We start from the raw sequence: 16,073 nt of genomic DNA, 5'->3' as shown, positions 1-16,073 counted from the left end.
CGAGTCGACGTCGTTGTCGGCGTGTTGCAAACGTTCCATAGCTCGGCTAGCCAAGCTCCATTAGCGATGGGCACGAGAGCGAGTCGCCTCCAGGAAGACCCGGTGGTGTCGTCCACTCTCGGGAAGGATGGCACTGCCAAGCGGGATTCGTACCGGCGACCCCGCTGCGCCAGGCCCACGAGCCTCATGGTGGACTTCTCGGGCAGTTTCGACGACACCGAAGTGAACCGGAGCCGTTCGGAGGAGGGCAGCGACTCTGACCTAGGGCAGCATGGCGCGAGCGCCGACGGAAGCCCGGCCGACCACCACGGCATCCCGGCAAGCATGAACCAGGCGTCCCCGGCGGACGACAACCACAGCGAGGGCAAGGCGGAGGAGGACGGCAGCACGAGCCCGGAGGCTCCAGCCAACGCCGAACACCAGCCCGGGGAGGAAACGGGCCGCACACCCCACCGCACTTTCTCCGAGCGGCTGCCCGGAAATCGGCACAACGGGGGCCGCAGCGTCGGCGCCAGGTCGGCCAGGGTCCGGGGCACTCACCAGCGGCCGGTGTCTGAGGCTTGGATCGGCCTGTACCGCGTCAACAACCGCCATGGCAGTAAGTCGAGACGAGACGTGACCACTCAACATTCCAATGTCCTGTTTAACTCAAATAAATATAAATACGACACTGACGTCACTACTGATTTGATTGACAGTTCGCATCGGTTTTAAGAATAGTACCTAGTCGACTCTACTTTCATCACATTAGTGTGGACCTTTGATTGATTTTAGACTTACTAGTGTGTTAAGTCAAGGAAAACTGTTGAAACTGACACTGTAAATGCCATAAATGTATTTTTTATGGGACAGTGTTTAAGAAGGAGCTCAAAACATTCATGAGAACTGTCTGTGTTTTTTCACCACGTTTCACAGGTTCGTGCAGAAACTAGGCTTTACGCGATCTGGATTTTCGGGGCCGATCAGCGAGTTAAAAAAAACGATAACCGATCACCACTCCTATCGCAAGATGGAGCAAAGTGTCTATTTAATTGACTTGTTCATTTACTGTATTATACTTGTGTACTGTATACTGAGTATCTTCAAAAATATCTTGCCAGGTCATGTATTCTAATCAGGCAGGTCAAGCCAACATTACAACATGACAGAAATAATGGGTGCTAACTTACTGTAATTAAATTACTTCACACACACACACACCGAAAGTATAGAGCATGATTTGACAGAACGCCGGTACAACCGTTGGGGCAAGCACGAGCTTGCTAGGCTACATTACGTTTTGTTGCCTGCTTGCGAGGTGTATCATATCAAAAGTATGTGAACATGCCTCAAGCAAGCCTTGAATTAAAGTCCTCTCCCAAGCACCAGTGACCACCAGCACACATTTTTCCCCTTTTTGTTCTTATCATACACTCGATGCGATTCATTGTTGTTGCCCTGGTAACGAGTGTATCTGGACGCGTTTGAGTTGCCAAGGTAAAGCCCAGTGATCGTAAAAGATACAGTGGTATCGGAATACAAGGTTTTATTGCAGTAGTCTGACACAGTGCAATCGTGAAAGACCAAAGTTGTCGTGTTGTCTGTCTCAGACGTGTTGTCTGTCCCACACCGCTGACATGTCTTTTTTAATAACTTTATTGGCTGTCAGATATTTACAGTACTACGTCAAAAGACACACGACAAGGCTAAAAATAAACCAGCTTTTGGATTCAAATATACTCTACACGAAGGCAACGTGGAGTAAATGTCTTTTGCGGAGCCTATCAATGACGTCGTTGATCGGATCGGCGAATTATGACATTAAAGCCGATCAGCCTAAAATGCTAATTATCGGCCTATACCGATCAGATCGGTGTGAAGTCTAGCAGAAACATGAAAATTTGTTTCTGTGTACATATTTATATGAGACAGTGGAGCTGGTGTTCACAGGGGAGTTTGAAACTGTCCCGAGAACTGGCCATGTTCCCACCACATTTTGCACAGAACCAGGCAGCTGTCAGTTTTTGAAGGGTCATGGGGGATTTTGAAACTGTAAAGGTATAGAACAGCTCAAGAATCATCATGCACACTAAAATGACTCATTGTGGCTAGGCCTGTCACGATAATTACTATGTTACTTGTACTTATTGTTCGATAAATAAAATGAACACGTTAGTTTTTCCGGACTTGATAAATTGTTGTGGTGAGCCAGTAGAGTTGGATGGCTGTGTCATTAGCTGTTTCGTGGGCTGATGGAACGCCGGTGGACCAGTACCCTCTTGACGATATTTGCTCCATCCAATATTCCACAGCTTTCTCCATGTGCAGCATGTAGATTTCACACAACAGAGACACTTTGGGCAAAGTTAACTGCTTATGATGTTCGTTAACCCGCCAGCTAGCGATTTAAGAAGCTAAACAGCTCGCTCCACTGCGGCAATGTCGTTTAAAACGTCAGCGCCTCTCTCAGAGTTATTGTGTGTGTTAGTCCCCAATTAACACAATCACGGGAAAGTCCACTGTTTATTAAGATTACCCTCAGTGACACACTTTATTCAGCCAGGGGTAGGATTTATATCACAGACTGTGCCGGACTGCAGGCAAAATATTTCTGCCATCAATTTTCTTTACCGCTTATCCTCACTAGGGTCGCGGGCTGCTGGATTATGCGAATGAAAAATAATGCGACACATTGCCGACTGGCTGACTTAGAGCCAGTCAGTCACAAAGAGTCGGGCCAAGCTATGAGGTCACGTAAGTATGACATAACTCCTGCATGATGCATAAGTCTGCATCACCGTGCTTTTCCGGGTGTACGTACTGTCCCAAGTTTTACGGATGTGTAAAATAAAACAATGACCCATGTGCGGTCCCCAAAGGGTCAGTTTTCATTTTATTTGGCATTCCTCAGCATGGCGGCACGGTTAGAGCGTCAGCTTCACAGTTCTGAGGGCCCGGGTTCAATCCCCGGCCCCGCCTGTGTGGAGTTTGCATGTTCTCCCCGTGCCTGCGTGGGTTTTCTCCGGGCACTCCGGTTTCCTAAAACATCCCAAAAACATGCATTAATTGGAGACTCTAAAATTGCCCGTAGGTGTGACTGAGAGTGCGAATGGTTGTTTGTTTGTATGTGCCCTGCGATTGGCTGGCAACCAGTTCAGGGTGTACCCCTCCTCCTGCCCGATGACAGCTGGGATAGGCTCCAGCACGCCCGCGACCCTAGTGAGGAGAAGCGGCTATGAAAATGGATGGATGGATGGATTCCTCAGCATTTATTTGTTAGGCTTCCACAAAGAATGTTCAATGTGGGGAAAAAAGCACTTCTGGCTGCCGTCTTGCTCGCTTTCCCTAATCAAGTGGCCGGCCTCACAGATATATATATATAAAAAAACGGCTTGTTACTTGAAATCACCACGAAAGGAAATAAGAAGATAATTTTATGTCGATGGAGTTTGGTTTGCTTAAAGATGTTGGTAAAATGTCAATGATTGTCTCGCTTGTAGTTTTGACCAAAGAATGAGTGGGCTATAGTGAGCTAACTTTATCTATGCTAGCTATGCCTTAGTTGATGAGTCCATATTGAACTCAAGTATTGATGTTGATGAATACACTTTTAATAATACAATTCAACTTGTTTGGCGAAATGTGTGCCTTTGAGTGAATCGTAAATAATAATTTGCCGTAGAGCTCAACACACCGGAAGAGGCGGGCCAGGATCAGTCCTTAAAACCGGAAGTTAAACTCATAACCGCCGTTGATTACAGCGAACGTCAACATATATTTGATTGACAGGTGAAGGGCTCGTCTTCAGCGAACCAACCACAGTCTTGCAGTTTGAGGGTGGGCCTTACTTTCCATAATTTCAGAGGCATAAAAAAACAACGATATTATTGTTTTAGTTTTTGGGAAAATAAACTACATTTGTCACAGTCAAGCAGTAAGACTGTTGTCCAACAATGTGTAAAACTGAAACGGATTTGAGGAACTTGCATTCTTCTGCAGATAATCTCGTGCATTTATGATGAGGGGAGTCATCTGAGGCCGTATTGTGTAAACTGAGCTTCTGGCGTAAGGAATGGAATGACATGCAGGACCACCCTCCCATCATGTATCAGGGCCGTGAGGACAGTTGTCACAACGGAGGCCTGGAAACTGAACGAGAATGCGGTTGACGTGTGTCTTCGAAGAAAGCCTAGTTTCACTTTCAGCGGAGCCAGGTGGTGGCAGTAGATGGGACAAATCACCATCGGGTGTTTGGTCTTTTCCCGGGCAGGCCCTCCAGCCAATGTGAAGGGGAAATGGGGTCAGGAGGAAATGCTGGCGTGGGAAAATGTAGGCCTGGAGGGAACGCTTTGGACCATCTGTGTCGTGCACATAACGGCAAAACTTGTCAACATTTATAAAAAAATAAAAAAACTCAAGCGATCCTCTTTCACACAAAGAGCCTGCAAAATAGCCACATCACAATTATAACCGATAATTTGGCTAGGGCTCCAACTATCAAATATTTTTAGAATCTAGTGTTCTACTGATTATCCAATTGAGTAATCAGATACAAAAGGATTTTCCATGATTAAGTACAATAGCATACATGTGAGTGAGGTGCAGGTATATTTGTGCCTTTGGGTTGGCCATCCTCACATTCTACAGTAGCATCTGACTGAATGTGTAATGGCGTTAAAAGGTGGGGCCTGCTGATTGACGCTGGTGTCGGCGAATGAAAGCGCAGCGTTGGCTGGCTGTTAACCGGCTAATCCGTCAGCCAGTTTGCGTGTTGGGTGACTGCATGAGTTGTGGCCATCGGCAGCTCGTGTATGAATGTTGTTTTCATACAGTTTGTTCAAACAAGGGATTGAAAGTGTCGACTGTTTCTATCCTTGACCAATTGCGGGGGTATTACAATACGCTCTTAACTAGCAATGGCAGGCTATATTAAATAAACTAACATTGGTACCAGGGCTGCGACAACTAATCGATAATATTAAATTGACAAGTGTTGGCAAAGAATTTCATTATTGATTCGTTGTGTCGTGCGGTTATTACGTTGCTCGCGCGATGCACTGTGTTGTAAAATGCCGCAGAAAAGCGGTGTATGTTGGAAGTACTTTATAACCGTGTATAGAGTGGAGCTGGTGTTTTTATTTAATTTTTCTTACATGGCTAGGCCAGAGAGTCATCCAAAGCAGGGGTGTCAAACTGAGTGCAGTTCAGTGGAAAAATGATCCCTTGGAGGCTTCGAGGCATGTTTCTTCAACCTTTTTTTTAATTGAGTTATTCGATTAGTCGTTGCAGCTGTCTGACATTGAGATTTTTACCTTTCACATGTAACCCAGGGAAGAACCTGCGCTTTCACACAGCGATACAGCATCCTGCAATCAGATTATTAGAAGACGTCAACGTCTGGACTACATGTAAAATAGTTTCCTGACAGCGCTAAAAGGGAAAGTGAGTGTCTGGTGTTAAACTTCACACCCGGCCTTTCTGGCATTCCCCTACACACAGGCAACGTCTCGCCTCATTTACATCCCAAGGCTGTGCGCTCGTGAAAAAATTGGCATCAGATTTGTAGCAGAAAGTCAGGATATTTCCACAACTGTTTATGCTTTTACAAAGCGTTGCAATCAGATGATATTGCACCTGGTGTGACGAATGAAATAAAATAGTTCTCCATCGACGACATTTGCTTTTGACGCAACTGGGCAGGCAGAGCGAGTGTCGGGTGTTTAACGTCGCACCCTTCTCCCGCCTCTCTGGGATTGCCAAACACAGAAGCAACATCTCGCCTTTGCTGCAGAGATTCTGCAAAATGTTACGCATCTGAGTCCTAACAGAAGGGTGTTGTCACACTACCAGAATTCCGACTTGGATACGACAGTGCTGTGAAAAAGTATTGGCCCCCTTTTCGAATGCTTATATTTTTGCAGAGTTTCCACACTTTAAGATCATCAAACAAATGAAAATATCAGAAAAATATAACCTAAGTGACCTTAAAATGCTGTTTTAAAATGATTTAATTTAAGGGGGGGGGGAAGAAAAGTTACCTGGCCCTGTGTGGGAAAAGTAATTTCCCGCCTTGTTTGATCATCTTAAACATTAAAGTGGCACTAAACGGGCCCAGAAAATTTACTGTAAATTTGACACACCACAGAGAAGAGTAATGTTAACAAGCCTTCCAAATTTGAGTGAATTAAAAAAAAAAACAGCAACTAATTGTTTTTTTAAAAAAAAAAAAAAAAAAGAAGGAAAAAAAAAGGGATTTCAAAACTAATAAGGGCCACCACTCAGCTCTCAGACGCTGTTGGCGTGTTGAATGGATGCGCCAAAAAGAATCAAACATACTGAGGGGGTCATAGCTTATACGATGTAAAATCACGTTCGGTGGCGTCAACTTAGCCTCATTGTTGGTGACACAATGTCACTGCCGAACACGGCACCTGACAAAAGCGGGACGGTAGGAGGAAGCCCAGGTAGTTAGACAGTCGGCACTGCCTAATTCACTAGTATCAAGTTACCCACAAAGCCATGTTGTCTCTGAAAGTTTACAAAACTATCCGTCGTAAAATGCGCATTGCAGAGTTGGCTGGTGTTGTTGATGTTCAACTCGCCATTTGCGTGTAGCTTTAAAAAGACAATACATTTCCTTTTTAAAAATGATTTCCTCATTTTTTTTGTGAGCTTAAAAAAACCTTACCAAGCTGTTCTGTAAATTGGGGCATCCAGCGAAGACGCATTTTCGCGGTGTACCCATCGTTGGCTTGCAAACTGCACGCTGGAGTGTTAAATGGGCCTTGGTATGGAAGCTAAGCACAGCTAACTCACAACTGAGCAGCACAGCCAAACCAAATGACGTCACTTTGTACTTATATAGTGGGCGAGGGAACTTGCGCTAGAAGGTACGTGCCCCGGGGCTGTGTTTTAGTCCCACCCACAACATCAGGAAAATTCAAACAGTGAGAAAGATGTTTAAGCTATAGCTCAACAATTCAGCACTATATTGTTATGGCTTTGCATGTTTTCAGCACTTCAAAACTATTTTAATGTATTTAGAAACAAAACACGGATTTCTGCTTAGAGCCTTTTCAAAGTGTGGAAACTATGCAAAAACATTAGAATTTGAAAAGGAGGCCAATAGTTTTTCACAGCACTGTATATTTGCATAAAGCACATCCGATACAGAAATGATAGGGCAAAAAAAATAAAAAATAGTCAAAGCAGTGGAGTTATTGTTGGCAAAACATGGAACTTGAAATCCTTCACCTCAAAGATAAAAGGTCTCGAAGATACGAAAAAAGATATTGCATCTATCTTTGCATTTTACAAAGAACGCAGTGAAGGTTAAGTAATGCTGCAACTATTGATGTACCGATTACTAGTATCAGTGCTGATACTGTACGTCTGTACTCAGAGTCTCGGACTCGAAGAAATGCGCCGATACTATGCCACTGATACTTCAAGGTCAAGAAAGATGCCTTATTTTTATTTTAAGCTGACTCCAAATTCTGCTCTGCAAAATGGATGAACTATGCTCCGCCAGCCCACGAGTAGCAGCAACAAACCGTCCAGCAAGCAGCAAGTTTCTTAATCTCTGTTACGGACTTCTATTACGAAGCCTCTTGAAGTGCTGCACATCTAATGAAAAGAAGTTGTCCTTTGACAGTTTTATTTTAGAACTTTGCTATTCTCAAGAAGCAGTCCTGTATTTATTTTTACTAACTTTATTTTGTAGTTAACCCACAGAGGTAACATGGCATCCATATTCCTTCTTGTATGTTCTTCTTTGTCTCTTATCTGCTGTATGTACTGCTTTTATTTAGTTTTCACACCCCACATAACGGAACTACCTTGTGATACAGGCTACATTTTGAGTGAGATGTGTGGCAAGACTGTTAGGAAAAACATGCAGTTGGAAGAGTATGCCAGTCATGACGAGTTGCTACTCTAAAACGTTTTTTTGAGTGAAATTTGTGTTTGGTCTTTTTTAAGAATATTACATTTTTTTAAAAACACTTTCATCAGAATTGAGAGCCATAATTGCATTATCGGGTATAGGTACTCTGTTACGGCTCTGATGCGACCTCCAAAGGAAGTAAAATGCCATGTCAACGTTGTCTCTGCCATTCCGTGTCGTTGCTGTTTAATTCTGAACAACAATGCGGGGAAAAAGTCCTTTTTATAGTCAGCGTGTAAGGGGCTATTGGCAACTACCTTGACTCACAAAACGCACCACATCCATCATGTGTCTACGTATGTGTGCAGATATCCGCTGTCCTTTCTGCTCCAAGCTATTCCCGGGCGGTCGCATCGAGGATCACCTGTTGAGCTGCCTCACGTCGCCGCCGCTTCCCTACAACAGTAAGTCTGCGTGTGCTTCCTAAATCCCCTCGCCAATAAGAATCATTGATGACAATGTGTGTGTCCGTGCGTCCAGCGGATGTGCTGAGCAAAGACAGCGGCGAGTGCTCCATCTGTCTGGAGGATCTGGTGCAGGGCGAGACCATTGCCAGGCTGGCGTGCCTCTGCGTCTACCACAAGAGGTAATGACCTGCACTCGACTTGTAACTATAATCGATATCACACGCGCGCACGCATGGCGCCTTAGCTAAGACCGCCGAGGTAATCGGATATGTTGCTGCTCTGTTAAAGTAAGTCAAGGTTGCCCCGCTTCAAAATACAACACCCACTAGACATTTGGTTAGGTACAATCTAATGAGATCCAATACAATTATAATGCTGACTTGTACGATTGACAGTCAGGTGTGGTTTCATTCATTTGAACATGCTGTATGCTTTATGGGTCATTCGTTGAAATTGTTGGAAATTCAGGAATCTGAAAGTAAAAGTACAATGTACAAACAATTGTCAAAAAATATTTATTTAAAAAATTAAATATTTTTACTTTGGAATTCCAACATTTTCAGTGAGTGACCCATAAAGCGTTAAATGTTCAATTGAATTCAACTAAAACTAAACAAACAAAATGAGAAAATAATTGTGAAAAATATTTATTGAAAAAAATGTAATCTAAAATTGTTTTACGTTTTATTTTAAAACCAATAGACTGTAAAAAAAAAAGTATGTAGAATTAAAGTGTTTTTACATTTTATTTTTAAGATTACCAATAAAATATACAAAACCATTTTTTCTGAGGTCATGAATTAAAAAAAACAAATTTTTACTTGAGTAACTGTTCAAAATTGACCAGTATAAAACACCTTTTTTTCCCCATATTTAATTCAAACTTATTTTCTTTTTCATTACTGATCGGCTCGGAGGAATCACTTTGTCTTTTTAACTGCCTTTAAATAGTGAGGCATGTGGAGTCCATTTTGAGTTAAAGTTGGCTAGTGTCTTTTTTTTTTTTTTTTTTATACAACAAACTAAAAAAAAAAAATGTTTGAAGGGTTCCGTTTCGGCTAGATGTTTGCAAACAATTTTTTTGCAGATTGTAAAAGTGTTAGCTTTGTTTTTATCTGGACTTTGTGAGCTTTTAGTATGCCGCCTGTCATTGGAGCACAGGAAATGTTTATGTGGTTAGGCAACGCACATGTGCACATCAGGCGTGGTTACGTCACGAGTCTGACATCAGTTGCGTGCAGATGCGATGTTTCCACGCAAGTCTTGTTAAGTTCCTTCTTTGAGAAAGCACATGTTGAGAGGTGTGGTCCCTTTTTGGCTCCTCACGCTGAAATGCAGACGAAATGCAGATACACCCTGCAGACCGCTGGCATTTGGAACCTGGCCATGGCTCTCTCTATCTCTGCCTCACAAGTTTCAATTCCAGTCACTAAGTCACTCAAATGTACACAGACTGTCTATCACTTTCTTTCTGAAAACCTCATCGTCACTCACTATCAATCTCTGTCCCGTTTTCGGGCTCGCTAACTCACTTTGTCACTCTCGCTCGCTGTAAATCTCTCGCCATCACTCAAATTCTGTCGCTCATTTTCAGTCTGTCACTTCCTGGCGCTCGCGCCCGCTCTCACTCAGGCCACTCTTCATTTCTGTCGCGATCTCACGGAGTCTCACACACACACACACACACACACACACACACACACACTTGGCCACTAAGACACTCGCTCGTGTGGAAATGAGACGGTCGAGGAGCTATTTTGAGAAATAATCAAGTTTTACTGTTTGAACCAAATGTGAAGGCGTTTTTTGACCCGTTTTTCTATGAAGTCCATTGATAAGAATGAAGCGAGAAGATAATGATCTGCACGTCCACGAATGTGTTCTACTGAGCTGACCGTGCAATACTCGTACGGCTCGCCGTTTAGTTTCAAATGTGATATCGGTTGTCCTTGCGCCGCAAATGAGTCATTTCGTCGCTGGGTGAAATGTAGTCCAACGAACGGCGTAGCTTGAATGGAATCGCTACGAGCAATCGCGCTAACCCGCCTTGACGAGCTCCCGTGTGGCCGCAGCTGCATCGACGCGTGGGCCAAGGTGAAGCCCTGCTGCCCCGAGCACCCCTCGGACTGACTCCCAGGTCACATGACTTCCCCCGCGACGACTCAGGTAGGCTCAATGATTTTTGTCGATGGTTTACGACGGTACCTTGACTTCCGAGGAGATTTGTGACGATTAATCTATTAGCAAATTCATCGATACCCTTGTTTAACTTCAAATTGTCCAAATCCTTGGGCTTTAAGCCTCTCAACAGTAAGTAGTTATAATTATTCAGTTAATGAAACTGTAAATATTAATAATTACATTTATTTTTTTATAATAAAGCAGATCTTTGTTTCATCAAAATAAGACATTTGCAAACATGTTTTACTTTGAGTAGTTAATAGATGCCACAAGATGGTGTCATAGGGCAACTGTTTGTCTTAATGAAGTTCCTCAACTCACTTCAACAGTTCTGTGGCACCAAGTTGCCACCAGATGGAACAGCAAATTGGTGAGGTTTTTTTTGGTGAATTCTGAGAATAGGTACGAGAAAAAACGATCAATTTGCAAATGCCCAACCGTGAATGTCGGGGTTCACTGAAGAGTTCTATTTGACTTTAATAAAATTGCATAACCCCACAAATTGCTGTGTTTTGGAGGGTGGGGGGGACTGGGACAGATTAATGGCGTTTCCATGAGGAAAAACAAAGTCAAGGTACGGCTCTGTCCTACTTGCCGATGTCGTGTTTTCCCGTCAGCCTCACCTCGGCACTTTTCTCCTTCTTGTTTTTGTTTTTCTTCTTCTTGGCTCCTCACAGGAGACCACATGCCAACACTTTCTCCTTATGGAAGATGTCCGTCAATCCATAAGGAAGTTCCCCGCGGCGTGGACCTCCTCCTATTGGTCCGGACCATTTCACCACAAACTGTCAAATTCCAAACAACCGAAAAGGACGACGGTGGCTACTTTTTGGTTTTAACTCCTCGCTTGCTGGGCGTCTGATGACGTAATCGCCCCGTAAGGAGACGGGACGGTCGCCTCCTGTGTAGCCGGCGGGCGGCGCTTTGATGGAGGCGGGGTCGGGTTTCGTCGTCACCGGCTGTTTAAGTGTTAACATTTTTAAGAGGGGTTAGTTGGTTAGTGCGCTGTTCCGCGCTGGTGTTTGCACCCATTTGAGCACTTTTTTGTCCCTCGAGGCTTTTTTTTTTTTTTTTTCTTATTCAGTTTGCTTTCGAGCGTTGGACTGGAGATGATGCCGAGTGAGTGTTTATTGTGAATTACCCGCAATTCTTTGTTGGTTTTGTTACATCATGTTACATGTGGCAACGGTACTGCTTTTTGAAGCCCATCATCATCTTCCCGACCCCCCCCCCCCCCTCCCCTCCCCCGGATCTCTGGAATCCACTCTTTTTCGCCGTTTCAGCCTTAAAGGGACGGCGCTACCTTTTTGTAATTGTGATATTTTAAAGTATGATATCATAACGACCGTGATTATATAGCTTGACGTATGACTTTCTTTTCAAGCCTATGTGTGTGTGTGTGTGTGTGTGTGTGTGTGCTGCCTTTGCTTGTTCGCTGTTTTTTTTGGGGGGGGGGGGGGGCACTTTAGAAGCCGTCAGAAATCAAAGAATTAAGAACGACTGATGTAGGAAGTCTTTTTATTTTTCTCCCCCCCAATCATCCCCGTTTGGTTTGGAAAGCCGTTGGAGCATTTATTCAATCCTCTTGATATCCAGCTTAAGTCCACGTACTAGTAGGCTCTGTTTTTCCCCACGAATAGTGCCACTTTTGGCTTCCTAGACCGCATTACAAATAAATGCTGAAACATCTTGCCATAAAGCTGTTTGAGCATTTATTCCATATCCAAATGTCCATGTACTAGTATGCGCCACACTAGTAAGACAGTTAAGCACATTAGTAGAATGACTAGACAACACTAGTAGAATTACTTTCTTACTAGTAACGTTTTCCCCCCCCACCATTTTCGCCATTTTTGGCCTACAAGTACGCAGCAGGATTAAATATGAATAAATGCCCAAATGGCTTTTCATAAAGTTGTTTGAGCATTTATTCGAACCAGTCATTCTACTAGTGCGCTATATGACTTACTAGTGAGTACTAGTAAAGAACGTACTAGTACATGAATATGGAATAAATGCTCAAGCGGCTTTCCATTTTCTTGTCCCTGCTGAGGTGCTACAACTCGTCCTGCCACTAGGGGGCAGCCCTGTGCATGTTTAACAAGAAGAAGAAGAAATAAGAATAATGCCAAATTGTTGTGCGTGTGTGTAGATGCTCATTCGATGTTACGTTTGTTGTGGTGATAATTTATGACGTGTACTCTTGAGGTGCGTGCGTGCGTGTGTTTTCAATAAAGTGGGCGGACAGCCCTCATTTAATTCGCGTGGTGCAATACCTCAAATTTTTACCAATGCTAACTCGCAAAGCTCGCTCTGTGTATGTATGTATGTATGTGTGTATGTGTGTGTGTGCGCGCGTGCGCGCGCGTGCCTGTGTGTCCTCAACCAAGGATGGGATTTTGTATAAATAGACCCCACCCCAGATCTGTTCCCCCGCGTGCGTCCCTGTCAGACGCCACAGCTTTCGTCCAGCATATAACGGACGGACAATCTGGAAAGGGAGGGGGGGGAAAAAATAAAAAAAAATACTGCAGAGGCGTCATTTTATTTATTGAATTGTAAATATGTAATGCAATTATAAAAACAAAAAGAAACGGCTGGTCTTTGTCTGTTGGATATACTGTTTCTAATGCTCCAATCTTTTGTATGTCTCAAATTGTTTTTATATGTATTTTTTACAATAAATGTGTGAAGAGGAGAGCTCGTATCCTGTGTTGCATTTACATGTCTTTTCTTTTTTTTTTTTTAGTTATTTTAAAGTCATTTATATAAAAGAAAATAAAAAATCCTGAAAGACAGGAGGCACTGCTGGAGTTTGTTTTTAAAGAAGTATGTTTTAAGTTTGTTATTGAATGTTTTATGTTCAATTGCCAGATGCCGGTATAAAACAAATAAAAAATTAGAATATGGTAAAAAGAATTTTTTTTCTGTATGCATACCTTTATATAGTCATTAAACGCATGGGAAACTACTTTTCCAAAATAGGCTAATTTCTTCCGAATTTCTACATTCAAATAATTTCTGTTATTTCTTGATTGTTTGTTACATAATCTAGTTTCTAGAGAGGTAATTTGGGGTTTTTGTTTGTTGTAAGCGACAGTCATCAAAATTATTTGCACACGTTTAAAAAAAAAAAAAAAAAAAATTATATTTTGCTGTGTGTGTGTGTGTGTGTGTGTAGTGCATCTCTTGAGTTTTACTTTTTGAATTGAAGTACCTAATTAATTAAGCTTTTAAGTGACACTATTCTAATTTATTGAGATGTAGGTGTAAAGCACTTTGTTTCAAATTGCTTTCGCAATTAATTTCGTTAAGCCAATTGTATATTTTTCAGTGGAAGTAATAATTTCTATTTGTTTTTGATTTCTAAGAAACAAAGGTAGATTTTCCCAGAGAAGTCTTTTTTTTTTCTTTTTTTTTATATAATAAAAGTCAGATTTCTCAGAGGGAACAAAATTAATTTATAAAAAAAAAAAAATTTTTACTTTTACAGGTACGTCATATTTTGAAGTTTGAAGTTTTTCTTAATCCAGGTTTTTCAAAGGGAATAAATACCTTTTTTTATCGTTACCTCTTTTTTTGTTGTTTTCCTTCCCCCAGTGGGGGAAAGAGACAGATTTTCTGAGAAAAGGTTTATTTATTTTTTTTAGAACAAAGTTGTACCTTTACAGTATAAAGTTGTATTTTAGTAAATGTAAACAAAAAAAAAAAAAAAAAGGTTTTGTCATGTAAAAACTGCTTGAAGATTTAGCTTTGCTGTGAATCACTCAAGTCCTATCTGGAAGCATTGTGGTGATGCATCAAGAGTGTGACCTTGACACGATGAAGGTCGCGTCCTTTATGGTTACAGCAGCATCATGTCGGTGTGCATGCATCAGCGGGGGGCGGGGTGGGGGTCTCGCTCTGCTAAATAATTGAACAGCAGCGGTGGGCTCCTCTCTGTGCGGATGCGATGAAGAGCGGCATTGGCAGCTCCCAGCATGCAACTGTGCCGCCTGAATAATTTATGGTGGTAACATAAGATTGCAAAGGGGCAAACTCACATGAATATTTCGACGGCTGCTTCTTGATTTTCAGCAACGCCACTGTTTTTGCCAACTACACACCTTAACCTGTAAAATTGATACAACCTTCACTCTAACCTTCAATCCTCCCATAACTATATTATCTATTTAACCTCTAACCTGAAACTCTACTACTTTGGATCTAAAACTTCTGCCTGAAAAAGTACTTGACTCTCCAAGTACCATCAAAATGACCAACATTAAAATTACAGTAGCATGGTGAGTTTTTTTTTTTTTTTTTTTTTTTTTTTTTTTTGGGTGGGTGTATTTTTCATTATAGATCCAAGTGTTCATCAAAAATCTAGATTCAATTAGGCAACTGTAACGTGCAGTTTGAACATTAGCACTTAAGTAGAAGGGAAGAAATAATTCAATTATGATTTGATTTAAATGTATTGAAGATAAAGCTCAAATCAAATGGTACCTAAATAAATGTTTCACAACAAACCGTTTTAAAGGTTAAATGCAAATGTTTTGGACTTGAAAGTTGAAAACAATTGATTTAGGCAGTGATTATTTTGCTTATTACTAAAGGGAGCACACTCACCACTGAGAATCACAGCCCTACTAAAACCATAAGAAGAAAATTATTTTTCTACAAAAATAAGTACTAATAATTTGACAGTACTTTTGCTTTTTTTTTTTTCTGGGGATTTTTTTATAGTAGTATTTCTCTGAAGAAAAAGGTAATAGTTTTCTCTTTTTTTCCGATAAGTCATATTTTTCCAAAATGGCTTTTTTTTTAGACTTTTTTTCTCACATAAAAATTGTCAACATTTTCAAGAAAATAATTCTTGAAAACGTTTGTCCCCCCCCCCAAAGTCAAATAGGGGCGGCCCTAGTGAGGATAAGAATTATGGAAAATGAATAAATGAATGAATCCTAACCTAACCATGAAAAAACGAATATTTTTTTTAATGGTGGCAGTCCTTTTTTTAAGAAGGAAATCCTATTTTTTAAACCATTTTTTTGTCTGACAAAATCGATTTTATTCATGATTTAGTTTTTAAATTTTTTTTACTGAGAAGAGAATTTGGATTTTTTTCTAGAAAAAAAAACCTATTTCTCAAGTCTCATTTTGGGAGTTATTTTTTCTCCCGTGAAAAAAAATATCAGATATTGGGGGGAAAAAGGAGTCCTTTTTTTCAAGAAAAAAAATTGGTATTTTTCTCTAGAAAAAAAAGTTATATTTCTTAATATTTTTGTCAATTTGTTCTGAGAAAAGTCATTTTTGTTAGAAAAAAATGTACGGTAATATTTCTAGGGAAAGTCCTATTTTTGAAAAAAGTTGTATTTTTCCCAAGAAAGTTATTATTCCATGAATACTGTATTTTTATTTTTTATTTTTTTCCACTTCTTAAAACAAAAATTCTTGAAAATGTTTCATTTCTTTCTCAAAGAAATAGCTTTTTTTTTTTCTTTTTTTTCTTAACCCGAACTTCTAAAGCCAATTGAACCCTACCATAACATATCCTGTAACCCATGCTAACCCAGACC

The 16,073-nt window shown here is 41.3% G+C and overlaps 1 protein-coding gene across 1 annotated transcript; it reads left to right on the top strand.

Moving 5' to 3' along the window:
* The first annotated feature begins 64 nt into the window (after positions 1 to 64).
* zgc:66427 (uncharacterized protein LOC406256 homolog) lies at positions 65 to 13,210 on the top strand. The gene is made up of 5 exons (XM_061796438.1): positions 65 to 598; positions 8,233 to 8,328; positions 8,405 to 8,510; positions 10,404 to 10,497; positions 11,190 to 13,210. Exons 1-4 carry the CDS (start codon positions 67 to 69, stop codon positions 10,459 to 10,461), a joined length of 792 nt encoding a protein of 263 aa, XP_061652422.1. The 5' UTR covers positions 65 to 66; the 3' UTR covers positions 10,462 to 10,497; positions 11,190 to 13,210.
* Positions 13,211 to 16,073: the final 2,863 nt, after the last annotated feature.

This window comes from Phyllopteryx taeniolatus, chromosome 14, assembly GCF_024500385.1.
Source record: "Phyllopteryx taeniolatus isolate TA_2022b chromosome 14, UOR_Ptae_1.2, whole genome shotgun sequence".
NCBI classification, from domain to species: domain Eukaryota; kingdom Metazoa; phylum Chordata; class Actinopteri; order Syngnathiformes; family Syngnathidae; genus Phyllopteryx; species Phyllopteryx taeniolatus.
Note: the sequence above shows the minus strand (reverse complement) of the source record. Positions and strands in the feature narration are given on the sequence as shown.

What these genes read in the sequence shown, in the direction of transcription:
- zgc:66427 (XM_061796438.1), top strand. Translation starts at nt 67, where the DNA reads ATGGGCACGAGAGCGAGTCGCCTCCAGGAAGACCCGGTGGTGTCGTCC. An exon ending in CGTCAACAACCGCCATGGCA is followed by an intron (nt 599 to 8,232) that starts GTAAGTCGAGAC and finishes GTATGTGTGCAG; the next exon opens with ATATCCGCTGTCCTTTCTGC. An exon ending in GCCGCCGCTTCCCTACAACA is followed by an intron (nt 8,329 to 8,404) that starts GTAAGTCTGCGT and finishes CCGTGCGTCCAG; the next exon opens with CGGATGTGCTGAGCAAAGAC.